Source organism: Oryx dammah, unplaced genomic scaffold, assembly GCF_014754425.2.
Source record: "Oryx dammah isolate SB20612 unplaced genomic scaffold, SCBI_Odam_1.1 HiC_scaffold_11, whole genome shotgun sequence".
NCBI classification, from domain to species: domain Eukaryota; kingdom Metazoa; phylum Chordata; class Mammalia; order Artiodactyla; family Bovidae; genus Oryx; species Oryx dammah.
Window position 1 is genome coordinate 22,567,741 of NW_024070195.1, and position 20,692 is coordinate 22,588,432.

The following is a 20,692-nucleotide window of genomic DNA, read 5'->3' on the forward strand; positions in this document are numbered from 1 at the left end:
TATGGCCAGTAATCACTTCCTTGCAATTAGCAACAGTGTCATGGGTGAATAATATTTCTTAGCAATAATTGTATTTGGTGATGCCGACATGAGAGAATTTGTAGAAGATGGCTGAGAATATGAAAACTGCCATTAAATGATGCTGCCTAATGACTTACATTCTTCTGTAAAACAGAAGGTGAGGGCACCACCAATAATGAAGAGAGTATAGATAAGTTAAAGAAAAATGGTAAATTTTGAAACAATTCCAGAAGGAAACAGGAAAAATTGGGAACAAAGGACAAATCACTGAAAAGTAAGAGTGAGTTCATTATTTTATAAAGATATCAGAGTACATTATTGTGGAATTTTCTCCAGATTTTCTGAGCAATATGAGTGGAAGAGACTGCTGCTTTGGGGTGTGTGGTGGAAATAAGGAAGGAGAATATATACTCTGGGGAGCTAGAAGTCACAGAAAAAAGCAGAAGTTTTCTACTCTCACTCTTAGAGATGTGAGTGCCAGCTCTAGAGGGTGTGGTCTGAAACTGAAGTTATTTTTTAAGCCAAAGACATGAAAAAGAAGTAGTGTAAAAGACTACATATTATTTGATTCCACTTTTACAATTGTTTATATGATTACTTTCTGGAAAAGCTGAAACTATAAGCACAGAAACAGATTATGGTCACAGTGGCTGCTTGGGGGAGAGGATTTACTAGAAAGGGGTGTGGGCCAGTTTTAGGGGGTTATTCTTCCTTAGCTCAAAATCTCACTTTGTGTAGGTTCTTAATTGTGATAATACATGTTTCATGAGTTGGAATTACCTAATGAAATACTCCAAATACACAATTTTATTAAATGTATCTATATGTATGTATGTTTGTAATATCTGTATGTAGCATTTTATATATAGATATAAAATGTATATAGCTTTCAAATCTAGGTAAAAAGAATTTATAGACAATCTAGTAATAAATATCAAACATAAGATTGTAATCATGGGACTTCCCTGGCAGACCAGTGGTTAAGACTCTGCACTTCCACTGCAGAGGTTGTGGGTTTGATCCCTCATCCCGGACCCAAGATCCCTGGCCACAAGGCCAGTCTTAAAAAAAAAAAGACTGTAATCCAAGACTGTAATCCTAATCTGTAATCCTAACAGTAAATTGTGTTCAAATAGGAAAAATCTAAGGAGAAGGCAATGGCACCCCACTCCAGTACTCTTGCCTGGAAAATCCCATGGACGAAGGAGCCTGTTAGGCTGCAGTCCATGGGGTCACAAAGAGTCCGATATGACTGAATGACTTCACTTTCACTTTTCACTTTCATGCATTGGAGAAGGAAATGGCAACCCACTCCAGTGTTGTTGCCTGGAGAATCCCAGGGATCGGGGAGCCTGGTGGGCTGCTGTCTATGGGGTCGCACAGAGTCAGACATGACTGAAGTGACTTAGCAATAGCAGCAGGAAAAATCTAAACCATGATTCATAAAGAGTAGTAAAACTGTAGAAAAGCAGGAGATTTTGTTATAAACTGGACAAATTTATTTTAAATGCTGCAAATAGAAATATCAAGTGGTAAAAAGCTTCCATGCTACAAGGTGAGACACATTCTTTGCAATTATGTTACCTAAATTATTATTCAACTTGGTAATTAGAACTTTGGATATGAGAAGTTATTATAACAATGATCCAGGATATCAGAATAGCTAATTGAATGAACTGAGTGAATAAATGAATGAACGGTTGCATGAATATAAAGAGAGTTGATATTAACAGAAGTCTAGATCTCATTCGGGACTTCCCTGGTAGCTCAGAGGTTAAAGCATCTGTTCTCATTCATTCTGGAGTCAGCGGCTCTTAGAGAAAATAAAACACCCTGGAGGTTTCCTAAAGTGTCTTCCTTTTTCTATAGTAATGACTACGGTTGACTGGTATTTTGTGCTCAGTTACCCATCTCCTTTTCCTTGGGGAAAGCTTTAAACTTTGAATAAAGTTTATCTCAATGTTCTTTGTTAAGAAGCCTGCCCCCAGAGGCCTCTTCCAGGAGTTAAGTTGTGAGATTGTTAAAACCTTAAGGCAAAATTGAGATAGAAGTGTCAGTGATTGCCTAACAAAGCTGGGGCCTCTGGAGACAACCTTGTGTGCCCTAATAAATCACCTTGCTCTTCAGGGAAAATGGTTCTGAAGCACTTAAACAATTAGCTACTGACTGACTTGGTGTAAACGTTCATATTTTAATAATACAATTGTCTGGAAATTTTCTAATGATCCCTCTAGTGGCTGTAGTAGAACAAGACCTTGCTTGACAACAGCCAATTTCCAAGGAGACAAGTTTTAATTGCTTGGAAACTGCAAAATGATGGCTTTCAGCAGCTGCTGCTTGATCTATGTGAAATGAATGGATTGTTTCTTGGGACAAGGTTTGGTGAGCACATGTCTTTAGTACAGGCTAGCAATCGCCATAATCTCAAGTCTTGGTGAGAAAATAAATACTGTAGGGGCCTTCAAAGTTATTCTAGTTACTTCTCTATATTAGAAGAAGGAATTCAAGCTCCATTATTTCAAATTCTTTTTTGCTTTGTGATTAAATAATTTAGTGAAATATTCCAAACAGATTGATTCAATCCCTCTTTCTTTTTAACTATTTCATGAAAGCAATAAACCATGAGGTTCATTCTCAGTGTAGTATATACATCCAAGTCCAAGTGAAAGTCGCTCTGGCATGTTTGACTCTGTGCTGTTGCTGCTGCTGCTAAGTCGCGTCAGTCGTGTCCGACTCTGTTCAACCCCATATACCGCAGCCCACCAGGCTCCTCTGTCCCTGGGATTCTCCAGGCAAGAATACTGGAGTGGGTAGCTTTTCCCTTCTCCAGGGGATCTTCCCAACCCAGGAATCCAACCAGGGTCTCCTGTATTGCAGGTGGATTTTTTACCAACTGAGCTATCAGTGATGCATTAGTTAACAGCACAGTTTTTAGATTGAGATTGCTTGAGTTTAAACAATGGCCCAACAGTTGTTAAATATGTGACCTTAGGAAAGCTAATTAACAATTTTGTGGTTCAATTGTTTGTAAGAAAAAGGTAGTACTAGTACCTCTCTCGTGTGGCTGTTGTGACTATCAAATAAGTTAATATACTTAGTGCTCCGTCTCTCAGTCCTGTCCTACTCTTTTCAACCCCATGAGTTGTAGCCCATCAGGCTCCTCTGTCCATGGGGATTCTCCAGGCAAGAATACTGGAGTGGGTTGCTGTTTCCTCCTTCAGGGGATCTTCCTGACTCACGGATTGCACCTGCATATCTGGTCTCTTATATTGGCAGATGGATTCTTTACCGCTGAGCCACTTGGTTAGCCCTCTAATATATACTAATCACATTAAATAGTGTCATAATCGTGTCACACGCAGTAAGCACACAAGAGATGTTAGCTCTCATTAATCTGCTACCCAAATAACAATGTGCTGTTTTCTACAGTTTATCTCAAAAGTTACTTTTGCATTTTTTAAAGACTATGTTCATTTTAACAGAAAACAAAATTGAAATTAAAGAATAACAGCCTAGAATAAAATTATACTGGTATTTAACAGTAATGTCCAAATTTAAACTCAAGTCTACTGACTAATCTGATGTGCTTCCACCACGTCACAGCTATTTCTAGACCTACCAGCAAGTGCTGTTAGAGCCAATCCCTTCCCTTACTGACAGAATTGAAAACAGTATGGACAACTAAAACTGGAAGAAAGAAGTCCTGACTATTTTGCTTCACCAAGTATCAATAAAATTTCCAAAATACAGGTTCTAGTTCCCTCGATGATGACATAAACATGCTCCCTCTGTCTCTTCCATGAAATGGCACCTGTAAAATCTGAGCAGAAAGCAAGGAGAAGCTATTTGAGCATCCTGAAAAATAAATATTAGCAGGTGGGTTGGGGAAGAATACTAGAATTCAAATTGCCACCAAATTGGTGGTGTTTTCCATTTTTTCCATCAGCAACATCTCAGCCTGAGTTTAACACAATCAGAAACAGAAGCAAGAACAGGTAACACCATACCACAGTCACAGAGAGCTCTAGGAGAAGCCCGCTGACACTCTGGCTCAAGGAGCATGAAGTGAATTCCTAATGCTCAGAATGTGGAGTACCAATATCTGTATATGTCTAGATTCTCTACAGAACAGAAGCAATAGGATGCGTACCTTTAGAGAGATTTAAGAAATTGGCTTATGTGATTATAGAGTTGGTAAATCTGAAATCTGCAGTTACGCTGGCCAGCTGGGGATCCAGGGAGAGCTGGAGTTGGTTCTAGTCTCATGAAACTGTTAACTCCACAGAATGGAAAATTAGGTTCCCCTCCATCAGAAGTTTGACTCTTATGGGCTCTGCTCCCACTAATGTCACTGATCAGAGAGTCTCAAAGGAAATTAATATGTACTTAAATGTAATCAAAATATAACATATTAAGATTTGTGAAATGCAGCTAAAGGAGTGCTTAAATGTTCCTACTAGAAAATTTTAAAAGTTCTCAAATTAATAATTTGAATTTCAACCTTAACAAAAGAGAAAAAGAATAAGAAAATAACCCAATTTATGAATATACATTAAAATAATAAAGGACAATAATCAATGAAGTTGAAAATTGCAATGCCTTCCTCCAGGGCATCTTCCCGATTGAACCAAACTTCTTAAGTCCTTTGCATTGGCAGACAGGTTCTTTACCACTAGCATCACTGTCTGAGGCATTAAAATTTTGTAGGAATGGGATTCTTAGAGGGATGATAATTTTAAAAGATTGGGAGACACTGATCTATGTAAACTCTCCCTTAATTGATCTATACTTTCAATGCCTTTCTTATGAAAAGCAATCTTTCCAGTGGAAAATGACAAGCTGATTCCAAAATTTATTTGTAAATCAAAGATACATTTTTGAAAAAAGACCAATTTGAATATTTAAACAACATTACCTCAAGGCTTACTATAGTCCTAGACCTAAAGTAAACCTGAGAGTGTGGTGTTAGCACTAAATAGGTGAATAGATCACAGAACAAAAACAGTAAAATCTTGTCTAAGAGAGAAAGAGTGGAAGTCAGTTTAGCAGAGTAGCAGCCTTGCCATTATCCGTGATGCAAGGACAGACAGATAAAGCAGCTACATAGGCTAACAGGGGCACATAAGAGCGCTTTGAGTGTCTACTGCTTTCTTATCAATACCACTCCCAGGTTTTACTTATATTGATTGTGGCGTGTAGCCATGTTTCAATCTGTTCACCATGATGTATAGTGTAACCTTCAAAAGCTCAGCACTGGAACTCATAAGTCTTCAAAGAGACCCCTCATATGGTACTAAATCCTGAAGGGCTCAGGCTTAGGTGTCCCAGCTCCCGCGTCCTGTTGTCAGGCTAATTGTATTCTTAGGTAAAATCAGATATTAGCAAGTCAGAGCAGAGAATACTTGTGTTGGTTCACAAACTCAGGAGTTCTGGGGTGAAATAAAAACTGACTCATAAATAGAGGGCAGGGGGAGAGAACATAAATAGAGAACACTCCAGATTAGTAGGTGGCAGCTAATTAAAAAGTAAGCAGGGGACTTACAAGACTTCTCCTGGGTGGCTGCCAGAAGAGTAGATCTTGGCATCCACCCTAAGAATCTTAAAGTTTACATACAGGCCTTACCTGGTTTCAGTCGTGCATACCATCCAGATGTCTCAGCAGTACATTGCTCTCTCAAAGCTGCAACCCTGAAATATGGCTCCTGCTGTGGAACGATGGGCCGAACTGACATCCAAGGACAGAGGAGGAGGTGAGGAGGCTCTGATTGCTGAGGTCCAGCTCTCGAGTCAACTGCTAGCTCATCATTTCAATTACCTCCTCCAACACCTTAGCAGAAACTCCTCCTGACTCCAGTCAGTCCTGGAGCCAAGTGTCACTTAGAAGTGCTCATCAGCTCCATCTCCTTAAACAGCCATTTAGAACCAGACGCTCCAAGAGGCAGAACAGGCTCGAGTAAGATCAAGTCAGACAAACCCAGGGCCTTTTTTACAATGATTGTGAGATTGGAGTGTGGGGAGGAATCTAACTTCACCCCTGGAAAAGAAGGTATGCCCAGCAACTATGGATGCTGCTGGAAGGCAGCCTGAGGATGAAGCTCCATGGATGGGAGCAGATCCAGGAGAATCACAAATGGGGCCAGAGCCATGATGCAACCATACTGGAAGTCGATCCCCTCTGAACTTCAAAATTACATGAGCCAACTTTCTTTGTTACTTTAAAAAAGAACTGACAATATCAAATTGTACTGTGTGCTTAAAAATTTATGAAGAGGGTAGATCTCAGGTTAAGTGCTCTTACCACAATTAAAAATTTAAAATAATAATTTTTAAAAGTTTAAAAAAGGCTTATTGAGATAAATAAAAATAAAAGAGAAAGAAGGAAAGAAAAAGAAGGAAGAGAAGGAGGGAGGGAGATAAGAGTTAGACCACACTGAGGTAGAAGATGTCCTTTTCATTCAAAAAAAAAAAAAAAAAGTCCTTTTCATTATAGGGGCCTGGAATGCAAAAGTAGGAAGTCAGGAAACACCTGGAGTAACAGGCAAATTCGGCCTTGGAGTACAGAATGAAGCAGGACAAAGGCTAATAGAGTTTTGCCAAGAGAACACACTGGTCATAGAAAACACCCTCTTCCAAAAACACAAGAGAAGACTCTATACATGGACATCACCAGATGGTCAACATCGAAATCAGATTGATTATATTCTTTGCAGTCAAAGATAGAGAAGCTCTATACAGTCAGCAAAAATAAGACCAGGAGCTGACTGTGGCTCAGATCATGAACTCCTTACTGCCAAATTCAGACTTAAATTGAAGAAAATGGGGAAAACCAATAAACTATTCAAGTATGACCTACATCAAGTCCCTTATGATTATATAGTGAAAGTGAGAAATAGATTTAAGGGACTACATCTGATACACAGAGTGCCTGATGAACTATGGACAAAGGTTCGTGACACTGTACAGGAGACAGGGATCAAGACCATCCCCAAGAAAAAGAAATGCAAAAAAGCAAAATGGCTGTCTGAGGAGGCCTTACAAATAGCTGTGAAAAGAAGAGAAGTGAAAAGCAAAGTAGAAGAGGGAAGATATAGCCATTTGAATGCAGAGTTCCAAAGAATAGCAAGAAGAGATAAGAAAGACTTCTTCAGTGATCAATGCAAAGAAATAGAGGAAAACAATAGAATTGGAAAGACTACAGATCTCTTCAAGAAAATTAGAGATACCAAAGGAACATTTCATGCAAAGATGGGTTTAATAAAGGACAGAAATTGTATGGACCTGACAGAAGCAGGAAATATTAAGAAGAGGTGGCAAGAATGCACAGAAGAACTGTACAAAAAAGATCTTCATGACCCAGATGACCTTGATGGTGTGATCACTCACCTATAGCCAGACATCCTGGAATGTGAAGTCAAGTGGGCCTTAGGAAGCATCACTACGAACAAAGCTAGTGGCAGGTGATGGAATTCCAGTGGAGCTATTTCAAATCCTGAAAGATGATGCTGTGAAAGTGCTGCACTCAATATGCCAGCAAATTTGGAAAACTCAGCAGTGGCCACAGGACTGGAAAAGGTCCGTTCTCATTCCAATCCCAAAGAAAGGCAATCCCAAATGCTCAAACTACTGCACAATTGCACTCATCTCACACACTAGTAGTGTAATGCTCAAAATGCTCCAAGCCAAGTTTCAGCAGTACATGAACCATGAACTTCCAGATGTTCAAGCTGGTTTTAGAAAAGGCAGAGGAACCAGAGATCAAATTGCTAACATGCTGGATCATCAAAAAAGCAAGAGAGTTCCATAAAACATCTATTTCTGCTTTATTGACTATCCCAAAGCCTTTGACTGTGTGGATCACAAGAAACTGTGGAAATATCTGAAAGATATGGGAATACCAGACCACCTGACCTGCCTCTTGAGAAATCTGTATGCAGGTCAGGAAGCCACAGTTCGAACTGGGCATGGAACAACAGACTGGTTCCAAACAGGAAAAGGAGTACATCGAGGCTGTATATTGTCACCCTGCTTATTTAACTTCTATGCATAGTACATCGTGAGAAACGCTGGGCTGGAAGAAGCACAAGCTGGAAACAAGATTGCTGGGAGAAATCTCATTAACCTCAGATATGCAGATGACACCACCCTTATGGCAGAAAGTGAGGAACTAAAGAGCCTCTTGATGAAAGTGAAAGAGGAGAGTGAAAAAGTTGGCTTAAAGCTCAACAGTCAGAAAACTAAGATTATGGCATCCAGTCCCATCACTTCAAGGCAAATAGATGGGGAAACAGTGGAAATAGTGCCAGGCTTTATATTTTGGGCCTCCAAAATCACTTCAGATGGTGACTGCAGCCATGAAATTAAAAGATTCTTACTCCTTGGAAGGAAAGTTATGACCAACCTAGACAGCATATTAAAAAGCAGAGACATTACTTTGTCGACAAACGTCTGTCTAGTCAAGGCTATGATTTTTCCAGTAGTCATGTATGGATTTGAGATTTGGACTATAAAAAAAGCTGAGTGCAGAAGAATTGATGCTTTTGAACTGTGGTGTTGGAGAAGACTCTTGAGAGTCCCTTGGACTGCAAGGAAATCCAACCAGTCCATCAAAAGGAGATCAGTCCTGGGTGTTCATTGGAAGGACTGATGTTGAAGCTGAAACTCCAATACTTTGGCCATCTTATGCGAAGAGCTGACTCATTTGAAAAGACCCAGATGATGGGAGAGATTGGGAGCAGGAGGCAAAGGGGACGACAGAGGATGAGATGGTTGGATGGCATCCCAACTCAAAGGACATGAGTTTGGGTAGGCTCCGGGAGTTGGTGACGGACAGGGAGGCCTGGCGTGCTGCAGTTCATGGGGTCTCAAAAAGTCTGACATGATTGAACAACTGAACTGAACTGAGATAGGAGAGCATATATTCCAAGATTAAGCCTAGGCTCTTTCTAACTTTTATAGTATCTGATTAGAAATACATGCTGATACAAAAACATTATCTGATCAAGTGATAAGCAAATGTGAATATAGAGGTTTATTTAAACTTTATAACCAGTTTTGCATGGGAAAGGGCACCATCTTTGGAATGAAGAACTCAAGAATGGATATTATCAACAAGGAGAAAATATCTCAGAAGAGTAACATCAATGTCTTTTTCTCAGAACTAACAAAAGCTCAAAATATGTACACTTAGGCTTAATTGGGAGAAGGCAATGGCACCCCACTCCAGTATTCTTGCCTGGAAAATCCCATGGACGGAGGAGCCTGGTAGGCTGCAGTCCATGGGGTCGCTAAGAGTCGGACACGACTGAGCGACTTCACTTTCGCTTTTCACTTTCATGCATTGGAAAAGGAAATGGCAACCCACTCCAGTATTCTTGCCTGGAGAATCCCAGAGACGGAGGAGCCTAGTGGGCTGTCATCTATGGGGTCGCATGGAGTCGGACACAACTGAAGTGACTTAGCAGCAGCAGCAGGCTTAAGTGTGCCAACTGTTCAGTATCTGTCCCTACACTGAGTTTCTTATAAATTGAGTGCCACTAGAAATAGCTGGCTAGTGAAAAAGTTAATTTTTAACATGATAATTGACTGCAGATAAGAGGTTTTTTTATACAGTTCATGAGGTTCTTACAGCAAGTATACTGGGGTGGTTTGCCATTCTCTCCTCCAAGAAGGAGGAGATTTCCTCTTCTTGGGCTCCAAAATCATGGCAGATGGTGACTGCAGCCATGAAATCAGAAGACAATTGCTTCTTGGCAGGAAAGTGATGAAAAACCTAGATAGTCTATTGAAAAGCAGAGACGTTACTTTGCCAAGGACATTACTTTGCCAAAGGTCCATATAGTCAAGGCTATGGCTTCCCAGTGGTCATATGTAGTTGTGAGAGCTAGACTGTAAAGAAGGGAGAACATCAAAGAATTGATGCCTTCAAACTGTGCTGCTGGAGAAGACTCCTATAAGTCCCTTGAACAGCTAGGAGATCAAATCAGTCAATCTTAAGAGATATCAGCCTTGAATATTCACTGGAAGGACTGATGCTAAAGCTGAAGCTCCAGTATTTTGGTCATCGCAAACAGAGGACTCATTGGAAAAATCCCTGATGTTGGGAAAGATTGAGGGCAGAAGGAGAAGAGGGCATCAGAGGATGAGATGGCTGGATGGCATCACTGATGCAATGAACGTGAACTTGGGCAGACTCCAGGAGATGGTGAGGGACAGAGAGGCCTGGCATGCTACATCCATGGGGTTGCAAAGAGTCAGACATGATTGGGCGATTGAAAAACAACAACAAAGGAAAGATTATATATCAAAAGAGAGTATTGGTGGCTGCCACTTTCTCCCCACAACTTTCACAGCCTCTTTAACATCCTTATTCCTCAATGTGTAAATTACAGGGTTTAGCATGGGGGTGACAACGCTATACAATACTGAGATTAGTCTGTCTTTCTCCAGTGAGTAGGTTGAGATGGGCCGCACATATGTGAAGATGGCACTGCCATAATAGAGCAGGACAATGACCAGGTGGGAGGCACAGGTAGAAAAGGCCTTTTGCCTCCCCTCTGAGGAGCGGATCCTCAAGATAGTGGAGATGATGTAAAGGTAGGAAAGGACAATACACAAGAAGGGAGTCCAACCAATGAAGACCCCAATGGAGAGTAGGGCCAACTCATTGACAGAAGTGTCCCCGCAAGACAAAATCAGCAAAGGGGGGATGTCACAGAAGAAATAATTAATCTTGTTGTTGCCACAGAAGGGCAGACGGAATGTCAGTACTGTGTGCACCACTGAGTTGAGGAAACCACCAGTCCAGCAGGAGGCTGCTAACCAGCCATACAGGACCCTGTTCATAATAACTGAATACCTTAAGGGCTTACAGACTGCAATGTAGCGATCATATGCCATGGCTGCCAGAAGCAGGGACTCTGACCCAACAAAAAAAATAAATGCAAAAAGTTGCACTATGCAACCCAAATAAGAAATGCTTTTTCTCTCTGATAGTAGATGTACCATCATCTGGGGGACATTGGTGGTGGTGTAGCAGATGTCAAGAAAAGCTAAGTTTTCCAGAAAAAAATACATGGGAGTGTGGAGGCGTGGATCAGTCATGGTCACCAAAATTATGAAGGTATTTCCTCCCAAAGTACAGATATATGCTACCAGGAAAATAGTGAAAAGTAAAAATTTTAACTCATTTAAGTTGGAGAATCCCAAGATGATAAACTCAAATAGAACCGTTTGGTTTTCTCTTTTCATATACAGCTCTGCTTTTCTTTCTGAAATTGAGAACGAGGAAGCATAGATTTCCATAGTCAGGTATTGTTCCAGAAACAGGCTACAAAACTAGAAAATAAAAGTTTCACAGAGGAAAAGATATTATTTATCAAGAAAATATTAGATGGATCTGTAAAAAATGCACAATGCCACAGCAAATAAACCGTGTGCTTTAGCACCCAGCATAAACATTATCAGCCTTCTATCTGTTGGTCAAATATTTTAAAATGAACACCACAGATAGATTTGAATTTTCGAGTAAAACACATGCACTAAAGGAAAAAAAGGCCCATCTACTCTGTCTTCCTGGGCTGCAGCAATTTGGAAGCTCATTAAAGACAATTGTCAGTGAGTCAATCAACTATGCTGGCCTGATTGTAAAGCAACTATACTCCAATAAAAATTAATTAAACAAAAAGCTGTGCTGCCTTGCACAGTACTGGAGGCTGACACTGTAGATTAAATGTAGAAATGGTTGGTTGCAATTAGAGACTTAGGAGAGCAGAAAAAGACATAGTGGTACCACGGGTTGATAATATATTTGAGGGGGAGAGCAGTTCCATAAAATACAGAGGAAATTCACAATTAATCTTACCATATATATTTTACAGTTCAAGATGCTGGGCCTTGGGTATTCAGCTAATGAAAATAAGTTCTGGCTGTTGAAAGCCTTTCTTAAAAAAAAAAAAAAAGAACTCTTTATAAAGGGAAAATGAATTACTATTTTATTTATCACTTACTGTACAAAGTTTATCCTGTAATTTATGCCACTAGAAATTACTACAGCCAAGGTACACTAGAGCTAGCTATTACTGGTTCAAAAAAGCTTGTTGTTAATGTCCAGAAATTTTGTAGGCAGGATATTAAACACAATCATTATTTAAAATGAAATTACATAAACTTCCAATTGAGTAAATTATATTAAAAACAGAGGTAACTTATACAAGACCTCATTCCCTAATCATTTTTCCTGTTCCTATTATCTTTGCTTTAGAGATTATTGCTTTTATTGTATGTGTGTGATGGAGATGCCATAAAATGGCTTGCTACTGATCATTTATTGCTACTATTCATTTATTGCTACTGATCATTTATTGCTACTATTCATTTATCAGTGAATCATGTTGATAGCTTGCAACTAGTCACAGTGGAAGTATTTATGCCAAGGAGCTGGTAATTCTACAGATTATGAGATTGATTCATGGTTTTGTTGATTGTCTAGGCTTAAGAAAGTGGTGGAAATATGTTAATGAAATCTGCCTGCTAAGTCGCTTCAGTTGTGTTTGACTCTTTGCGATCCCATGGACTATAGCCTGGCCAGGTTCCTCTGTCCAATGGATTCTCCAGGCAAGAATACAGAGTGGGTTGCCATTCTCTTCTCCATAGGAACTTCCTGACCCAGGGGGCGGATCCGGGTCTCCTGCGTTAAAGGCAGGAGACTCTTTACTATCTGAGCCACTGGGGAGCCCAGTTGGTGATGCAGCTTAAACTTAAAAGTGTGTCATATTTGTAGCCATTATATTGTAAATAACACAAGAAGTGGAGGAACGTTTCTTCCAGTATTCAAAAGTTTTTTACTTTTAGGAAAACTAATGTCACTGACAAATGAGAGAAATTCAGACATATAACTTCCCTGATTCACTTTCGTCTTACTTATTAACATAGACAAACATATCAAACACTAATAGAATTCATCAATGATGCGAGAGACTTCTTTGTCAAATTGACCTTCACAGAATATTATTGTTGATTTTTGCTAAATGCTTGAATCTATAGCCGCACTATAGCTGAAATTCAAATTCAAGGACTTATTTACAGCTCTCAAGTCCATTCACTCTCACACACTCCTGGATAACCATTTCAAACCTCCAGCTATGTTTTTTCTCTATTTATTCTCAAATATATTCTCTATATTTATTCTTGTCTATGAGAAATTTGAAGCAATTGAAAAGAACTTCAGACTCAGCATCACATGTGTTTGCTTCTATGTACAAATATGCTTTCCCATTTGTGTCTATATTACTAGAGAGCGATTGTGCTTTTTTAAAAATTCAGTTTTAATTGGAGGATAATTGCTTAACAGTGTTGTGTTGCTTTCTGCTGTACAACAATGTGAATCAGCCATAGGTATACATATATCTCGTCCCTTTTGAGCTTCCCCCCGCAACCCCCCATCTGTGTTTTTTATTTAATATTGTAGTGGTTTCTGCCATACATTGACATGAATCAGCCATGGGTGTGCATGTGTTCCCCATCCTGAACCCCCCTCCCGTCTCCCAAAATCACAAGCCAACCCTCTCACTTGTGCTTTTGATGACACCCCCTCACTTAATCAACTGTGCACTCCAGCAATGCTACTCTCTCCTCCGTAATTCTTTTTTCTTTCTCTGATGAAGCATTCTCTTCAGCAAAGGAACAGACTATTATTTCTCCCAACACACACACACACAATTGTTGTCTTTCACTATTTTTCTTTACCATCCCATTTTTCTAATATTTATATCAAAACTTCTCAAAAACAATAACTAAACTGATGGTCTCCGTTCCTATTCTTTGCCATCTCTCGAACTTACTTTGTTAGACCTTTATCTCAATATTCCCCCAATTCCTAGTTGTTGGATCAATTATGAAATGTTTATACACAGAAGCTTACTGCTTATTTTCACTTCTCTAGCTACCGAGTCCTCACTGCTGCTGCTGCTAAGTCGCTTCAGTCGTGTCCGACTCTGTGCAACCCCATAGACGGCAGCCCACCAGGCTCCCCTGTCCCTGGGATTCTCCAGGCAAGAACACTGGAGTGGGTTGCCATTTCCTTCTCCAATGCATGAAAGTGGAAAGTGGAAAGTGAAAGTGAAGTCACTGAGTCGTGTCCAACTCTCAGCGACCCCACAGACTGCAGCCCACCAGGCTCCTCCATCCATGGGTTTTCCAGGCAAGAGTAATGGAGTGGGGTGCCGTTGCCTTCTCCGCTGAGTCTTCACTATGTTTCAGTTAATAGTTATAATCTTATTCTCAATAGTTTAATGCTGCTAATCTTGCCCAGTGCATGTAGTGCTTAGTCGCTCTGTCGTGTCCAGCTCTTTGTGACCCCACGGACTGTAGCCTGCCAGGCTCTTCTGTCCATGGCGATTCTCCAGGCAAGAATACTGGAGTGGGTTGCCATGCCCTCCTCCAGGGGATCTTCCCCACCGAGGGATGGAGCCCAGGTCTCCTGCATTGCAGGCAGAATCTTTACTGGCTGAACCAACAGGGAAGCCCAATTATGTGTAAATCACCTTCCATCATCATGCTTCCACTCATAACCCTCCAATCACCCTAGCTCAGATTGTAAATTCAATTTTTTTTTTTCTGCTTTGCCCAGTTTGTGGGAATCTTATTTCACCCTCCAAGGATAGAACTAGGCCCCACCACAGTGAAAGCACTGAGTCATAACCACTGGACCACTAGGGAATGCCCTATAAAATCAGATTATAAAAAAAAATGCTACAAGCTCTGTAAAATCTTTTTCTTTTCACTCTTCCAGCCTAATTTCCCCCCTTTCTCCCCTTTGTTCACTCAGTCAAGTCACACTGGCCTCTTTGCTATTCCCCTTTGCTCTTCTCCATGACAAGCTGTCTGACAAAAGTCTTAACTTTATCTAAATCTTACCTCAAATAACATTTATTTAATGAAACTACTCTGATCATCCTATTGGTGCCCTCCTACACTCTAAAGCCCTCTCATGCTCCTTTCATTTCCCCATGACACATAGCACCTTCTGAAATCCCATATATATCTATTTATTCTGCTTATTGTGGATTGCCTATTCCCCTAGTTTGATATGGGCTCTCCTAGTGACTCAGTAGATAAAGAATTTTCCTGCAATGCAGGAGACTCAGGTTTGACGCCTGGGTCAGGAAACTCCTCTGGAGAAGGGAATGGCAACTCACTCCAGTATTCAAGCCAGGAGAATTCCCATAGACAGAGGAGCCTGATGGGCTACAGTCCATAGGGTTGCAAAGAGTTGGACACAACTGAGCGACTAACACAAGTTGGATATAAGTTTTACAAAATCAGTGTATTGACTGTTAATGATGTATTCTGAGCATCTAGAACAGTCCCTGGCACACAACACATATTTGTTCATTGTTAAATTTGTCTTCCAGATCTCCTTTCATAAAGAATTAACTTAGTTAATTTCTCTTTGCAGAAGACTCATACGGAAATCTCTTTGTTTTTCCAAGACAACTTATGTTAGCCCCACTTACCCAGTTTGGTTTAATTTGATTTGCTGTCATAATGGTTCAACCAGGAGTTGTCAAGGAGGAAAATGTTACCCTTAGAAAGAAGGATTAGCCTCTCCCTCATATTCTTATGTGAACAGGAATGAAATTGTCTCCTTCAGTGTTACCATCTCTGCTCACTTATGTTTGGAACCACGGTAAGTGTGGCAGGAAGCTGCTGCTCTCTTCGAACTCACATGCCTAACACCAGAAACCCTCTTCTTTCCTCCTGTTTATATAATTTCTTTAGAAAAACATACACAGTGTAGCGAAATCTAATTACTTTTCCCCAAATAGCAATGATGAAGACTTTGGAGACTTTGAATATCTTACTAATAATTAGGGTATATTACAAAATTGTTTGTGGGCTTTCCCAGGTGGCACTAGTGGTAAATAACCCACCTGCCAATACAGGGGCCATAAGAGATAGGGTTCAATCCCTGGGTCGGGAAGATCCTGGAGGAGGGCATGGTGACCCACTCCAGTTTTCTTGCCTGGAGAATCCCATGGACAGAGGATCCTGGCAGGCTATGGTCCATAAGGTTGGAAAGAGTTGGACATGACTGAAGTGATTCAGCACGGACACAAAAAATTGTTTATAGTGGCAGAACTTAAAAGAACAATACTTCTATTATTATTTTGCACAAAATAATACTGCCATTATAAATTTTCCATAATGTTATATCCTTATTGCTGGATATAGTTGAAAATTATTATGATTGCTATTGCTTTTATTGTATTTAAAATGATGCTCGTGACCTTCATTATATAATCATATAAATTTAAATAGCTTGTAATTTCAGAAACTTAAATTTTTAATGACTATATTTTTATACTATATGTCTCATTTGAGTCACATAACAACTTTTAAGATGGGTGTATATGTTGCAGTCAAAATTCCAAGATAAATCCTAACAAACCTAACCTGTGTATAATCTCCTCCCTTTGAGTACAGGCAGAACATATGAACATAAGGTGATATTACTTCCATAGTTATATTATATGGAAAAATATACATATATTTTGCAGATGTAATGATATCCTCAAGTTACTTAGCATTAAAATAGGGAGATTTTCCAGGTGGGTCTGACATAATCATGTGGGCCCTTTAAATCTGAGTTGAAAAGGTCAGAGTTAAATTAGAATAGGAATTTAAGTGTGAGAAGTTCTCTACTCTTGCTTAAACATGATTAGAAGTGTAAGCAGCCTATAAAAATCAGCAGTAGCTTCAACTGACATTCAGCAAAGAAATGAAGATCTCTTTCTACAACTGTAAGGAATTTGGCCAACAACCTGAGTGAGCTTGGATTCCAGAAAGGGATGCAGCCCAGCCAACAGCTTGATTTCAGCCCTTTGATAAACTTAGCAGAAAACCCAGACATACCACACCTGGAATTCTAACCTACAGAACCGACAACTAAGCTAATAAATGACTGTCATTTTAATAGAAATGACAATAGAAAATAGTACAGTGAAATTATTTCTATATGAGAATTTTACAAGTAATAATGCAGAAAGGTCACATAAAATTACATCTTCTCACAGTACACTATTTCTCACTATTCCACATTTATTTCCTTATACCTAAAGTATCAAAATACATTTGTTTGACAATATAAATCTTTATTCCCACATAGAAGTGATGGTTATGTCCTCTCCAACTCCTTGTTATTTTCTATCTGAGAAATTTTGGGCAAGTTCATTGTGATAAAAATAATAGAGAAATAGAGGCAATTGTTCAACAGAGTAAAATCTTAAAAGATAGCATAATATTTAAAAGTTTTGCTTTTTATCTTCTTCTGTAAAATATCATCATAGCCACTGTAATCAATTGACAATATTAGGCATTTCACATTTTTATTCTAGTCATTATGCATATATTTTTCTGCCCCACAAATTTCAGCCAGTTTTCTTGGTGAAGAGATTCACAGAAATTCAGCCGTGAAGATTATTCTAGACAAGTAAAACATCCAATGTTAATATGGTTAGATTAAGTCAGTGTTCCCTTTTTATCTTCTAAAAATTTTCCTAAAAGAAATGATAAAAGAATAAATCCAAACTTTATTTTTAAAAAATTTAAAAAAATTTAAAAAGTCTGAATCCCAGAACAATAAAATAGAAATAAATGCTTAGAAAACAATGGAGATAAAACAAGGGAGTAGAAGATGTAAGAAAGGAAACCCACTGGTGCAAAGCTAAGAAAAAGCTGCTGAATTTCCCTTTGTTAAGTAAATTGCATAAGCTAAGCTATTAATCAGTCAGCAGTAGGAATTTTTCTTGACCTGATTTGGTTTCTAGGAGTAGTCAGCATGGACTCAAAGAATCAAAGAAGTAAGCCGCATTTGACAGAATTATTTCAGGAAGGAAGTGATGATGTAGCGAGAAACTCTGTGTATTTGAAGGAAATAGTCTGTTATTAAAGCTGTGAGGAGAACAGATCTACAACTGCAAATCTCAGCTGGTTTACAAAGAAAGAAATCACCTCACTTCAAAAACCAGATCCAAAAAGCCTCAGCTAAATTTACACTTTTGCCAACAGTTTTACACAAACATTCAAGAAGAGAACTGAAAGTCAGTCAACATATTAAAAACCCTTCGGAAGGAGTCAGAGAGCTAACCAGGCAGTGAGGATTTGCAGGACTAAGATCTAGAAGAGGAGGGCAGTACAGAAAGGAGGGTCCAGCGTTTTTTTTAAACATTTTTCTCCTTGAGGTACAAGCATACCTTAATTTTTTGTATTTCAGTTTATTGCAGTCCACAGATATTATGCTTTTTTTACAAATTGAAGATCTATGGCAGCCCAGCATTGAGTGAGCCTGTCAGCAGTTTTCCAAACAGCATTTGCCCACTTTGAATCTCCTGTCACATTTTGGTAATTCTCACAGTATTTCAAACTTTTCCAGTGTTATTATATTCATTATGGTTATCTGCGATCAATGATCTTTGATGCTATTACTACAGCTCACTGAAGGTTCAGATGATGGCGAGGAAAAGTGTTTTTAATGAAGGTACATACTTTGTTTTTAGACATAATTCTATTGTACATTTAATAGATTACACACTATGGTATGAATATATGCACTGGGAAAAAAGTATTCATGTGACTTGCTTTATTGCCACGTCTGCTTTAGGGCTGGAAACAAACCTGCAGCATCTCTGAGGTATGCCTGTACTGGCATATTCTGAAAATAAGTCATAAGAAAATATCTGAGAAGATTTCCTTTATCCTAAAATTAATGATTATTTCTACATCACTAGTATCTTGTGGCAGAGAAGGCAATGGCAGCCCACTCCAGTACTCCTGCCTGGAAAATCCCATGGACAGAGGAGCCTGGTGGGCTGCAGTCCATGGGGTCGCTAAGAGTCAGACATGACTGAGTGACTTCACTTTCACTTTTCACTTTCATGCATTGGAGAAGGAAATGGCAACCCACTCCAGTGTTCTTGCCTGGAGAATCCCAGGGATCGGGGAGCCTGGTGGGCTGCCGTCTATGGGGTTGCACAGAGTCGGACACGACTGAAGCCACTTAGCAGCAGCAGCAGCAATATCTTGTGGACCACTACTCTTAGACTGATAATTTTCCGGTAATTTTATCAAGGATCAAATATAATATGGTTTCTCTTTTAGACAAATGCTCTCTATTCATCCTAGATTTTACCTCAAATTAACATTTAGAATGTCTTTTTCACCTGTCATTTTCTGCCATACTTGTATGTTTATATTCTTATCTGATTCGTTTTAGTTATGTATAAATTCCGTAATGGTGAAACTATGGGTTTTTTAATTATTGCTTTTATTATAAGAAAAACTGAATTAAACTATGCCTAGGGAGAATAAATTGTCACAAATGAAGTTGTCTTTGAAAGTAAAGCCTGCATACCAATTTCATGATTATTTTTTAATATATTGTTCTATGCATAAAGAGGATTAGTTAGTAGGAAGGAAAACTCAATACAAAACAATTTTATTATGTGCAAAGCAAATAAAAACTTTTATCACACTCTTGCTCTCTTTATAGCCTGATTCTACACTATATATATTTCTTGGTGTTAACATAAATAAATAAAAAATAATGATCATCTTTGATGCCTCTCATCTCCCTACCATTTCTGAAATGAAAACAGAATTCAAGAAATTTATCAGATTTATTAGATATGAGAAAATGAATGTCATCAAAAGCACAGTTTTTATTTATTCTTCTGTGGCCAATGATTTTCCTTAGACAGAAAGCTTCAGTTTCCTCCCAAAGACTCTCTTCAAAGCCAACTTCACTTCCTTATTCCTAAGGGTATATATCAATGGATTCAGCAGTGAGGTGACAGTGGTGTGTATGACAGCCACATACCGTCCCTGTGATACAGATGTGGCAGAGGTTGGGGAGATGTAGGTGAGCCCCACAGTTCCATAAAACAGAGATACGACCATGAAATGGGAGGCACATGTGGACAGAGCCTTGTGGAGCCCACGGCAGGTCCGGTTCTTGAACAGAAGGAAGCTGATAATATACAAGTAGGAGAGGAAAGTGAGAAAGCAAGCTGCCATAGATAAGCTGCCAGTGACAATAAACATGAGCCACTGATTGAGCCGAATGTCACCACAAGCCAACTCTAAGAGGGGCTTCACATCACAGAAGAAGTAGTTGAGTTTCAGAGAGTGGCAAAAGTTCAGACGTGCAGTCATGACAGAATGCATCAGAGCATAGAAGAAGCTGGTGATCCAGGACACAGTTGCCAGGAGAATACACGCCTTGAGGTTCATGATAACAGTGTAGCGAAGTGGATAACAGATGGCCACAAAGCGGTCAAAACCCATCATGGCCAGCAAGATGGACTCAGTGCAGCCCAGAAAGTGGAAGAAGTGTAGCTGAGTGATGCAGCCCAGGAAAGATACGGCCTTGTGAGCAGAGAGGAGGTTTGCCATTAGTATGGGCAGTGTCACTGAAGAATAGCAGATATCCAGACAAGAAAGATTTCCCAGGAAAAAATACATAGGGGAGTAGAGTCTTGGCTCCGAGATGACAACCACTAATATGGACCCGTTTCCAAACAGATCGATCATGTATATAATCAGCAGGGTCATAAAGAGAACAGGCTGCAGCTCCTGAGTGGAGGTCAGTTCCAGCAGGAGAAACTCATTCACTGTG

At 39.5% G+C, this 20,692-nt stretch overlaps 2 protein-coding genes across 2 annotated transcripts in view; both read right to left on the reverse strand.

Annotated features, from left to right (window-relative positions):
* Positions 1 to 10,314: 10,314 nt before the first annotated feature.
* Positions 10,315 to 11,268, reverse strand: LOC120870357 (olfactory receptor 5V1-like). The gene has a single exon (XM_040250015.1). The coding sequence runs from the start codon at positions 11,266 to 11,268 to the stop codon at positions 10,315 to 10,317; it is 954 nt and encodes a 317-aa protein (XP_040105949.1).
* Positions 11,269 to 19,767: 8,499 nt separating this feature from the next.
* Positions 19,768 to 20,692, reverse strand: part of LOC120869748 (olfactory receptor 12D3-like) — a 3,681-nt gene continuing 2,756 nt past the window's right edge. The window contains exon 2 of the mRNA XM_040249025.1: positions 19,768 to 20,687. Coding sequence (XP_040104959.1) covers positions 19,768 to 20,687 — 920 coding nt within the window. The remainder of the gene's footprint in view (positions 20,688 to 20,692) is intronic.

What these genes read in the sequence shown, in the direction of transcription:
- LOC120870357 (XM_040250015.1), bottom strand. Translation starts at nt 11,268, where the DNA reads ATGAAAAGAGAAAACCAAACGGTTCTATTTGAGTTTATCATCTTGGGA.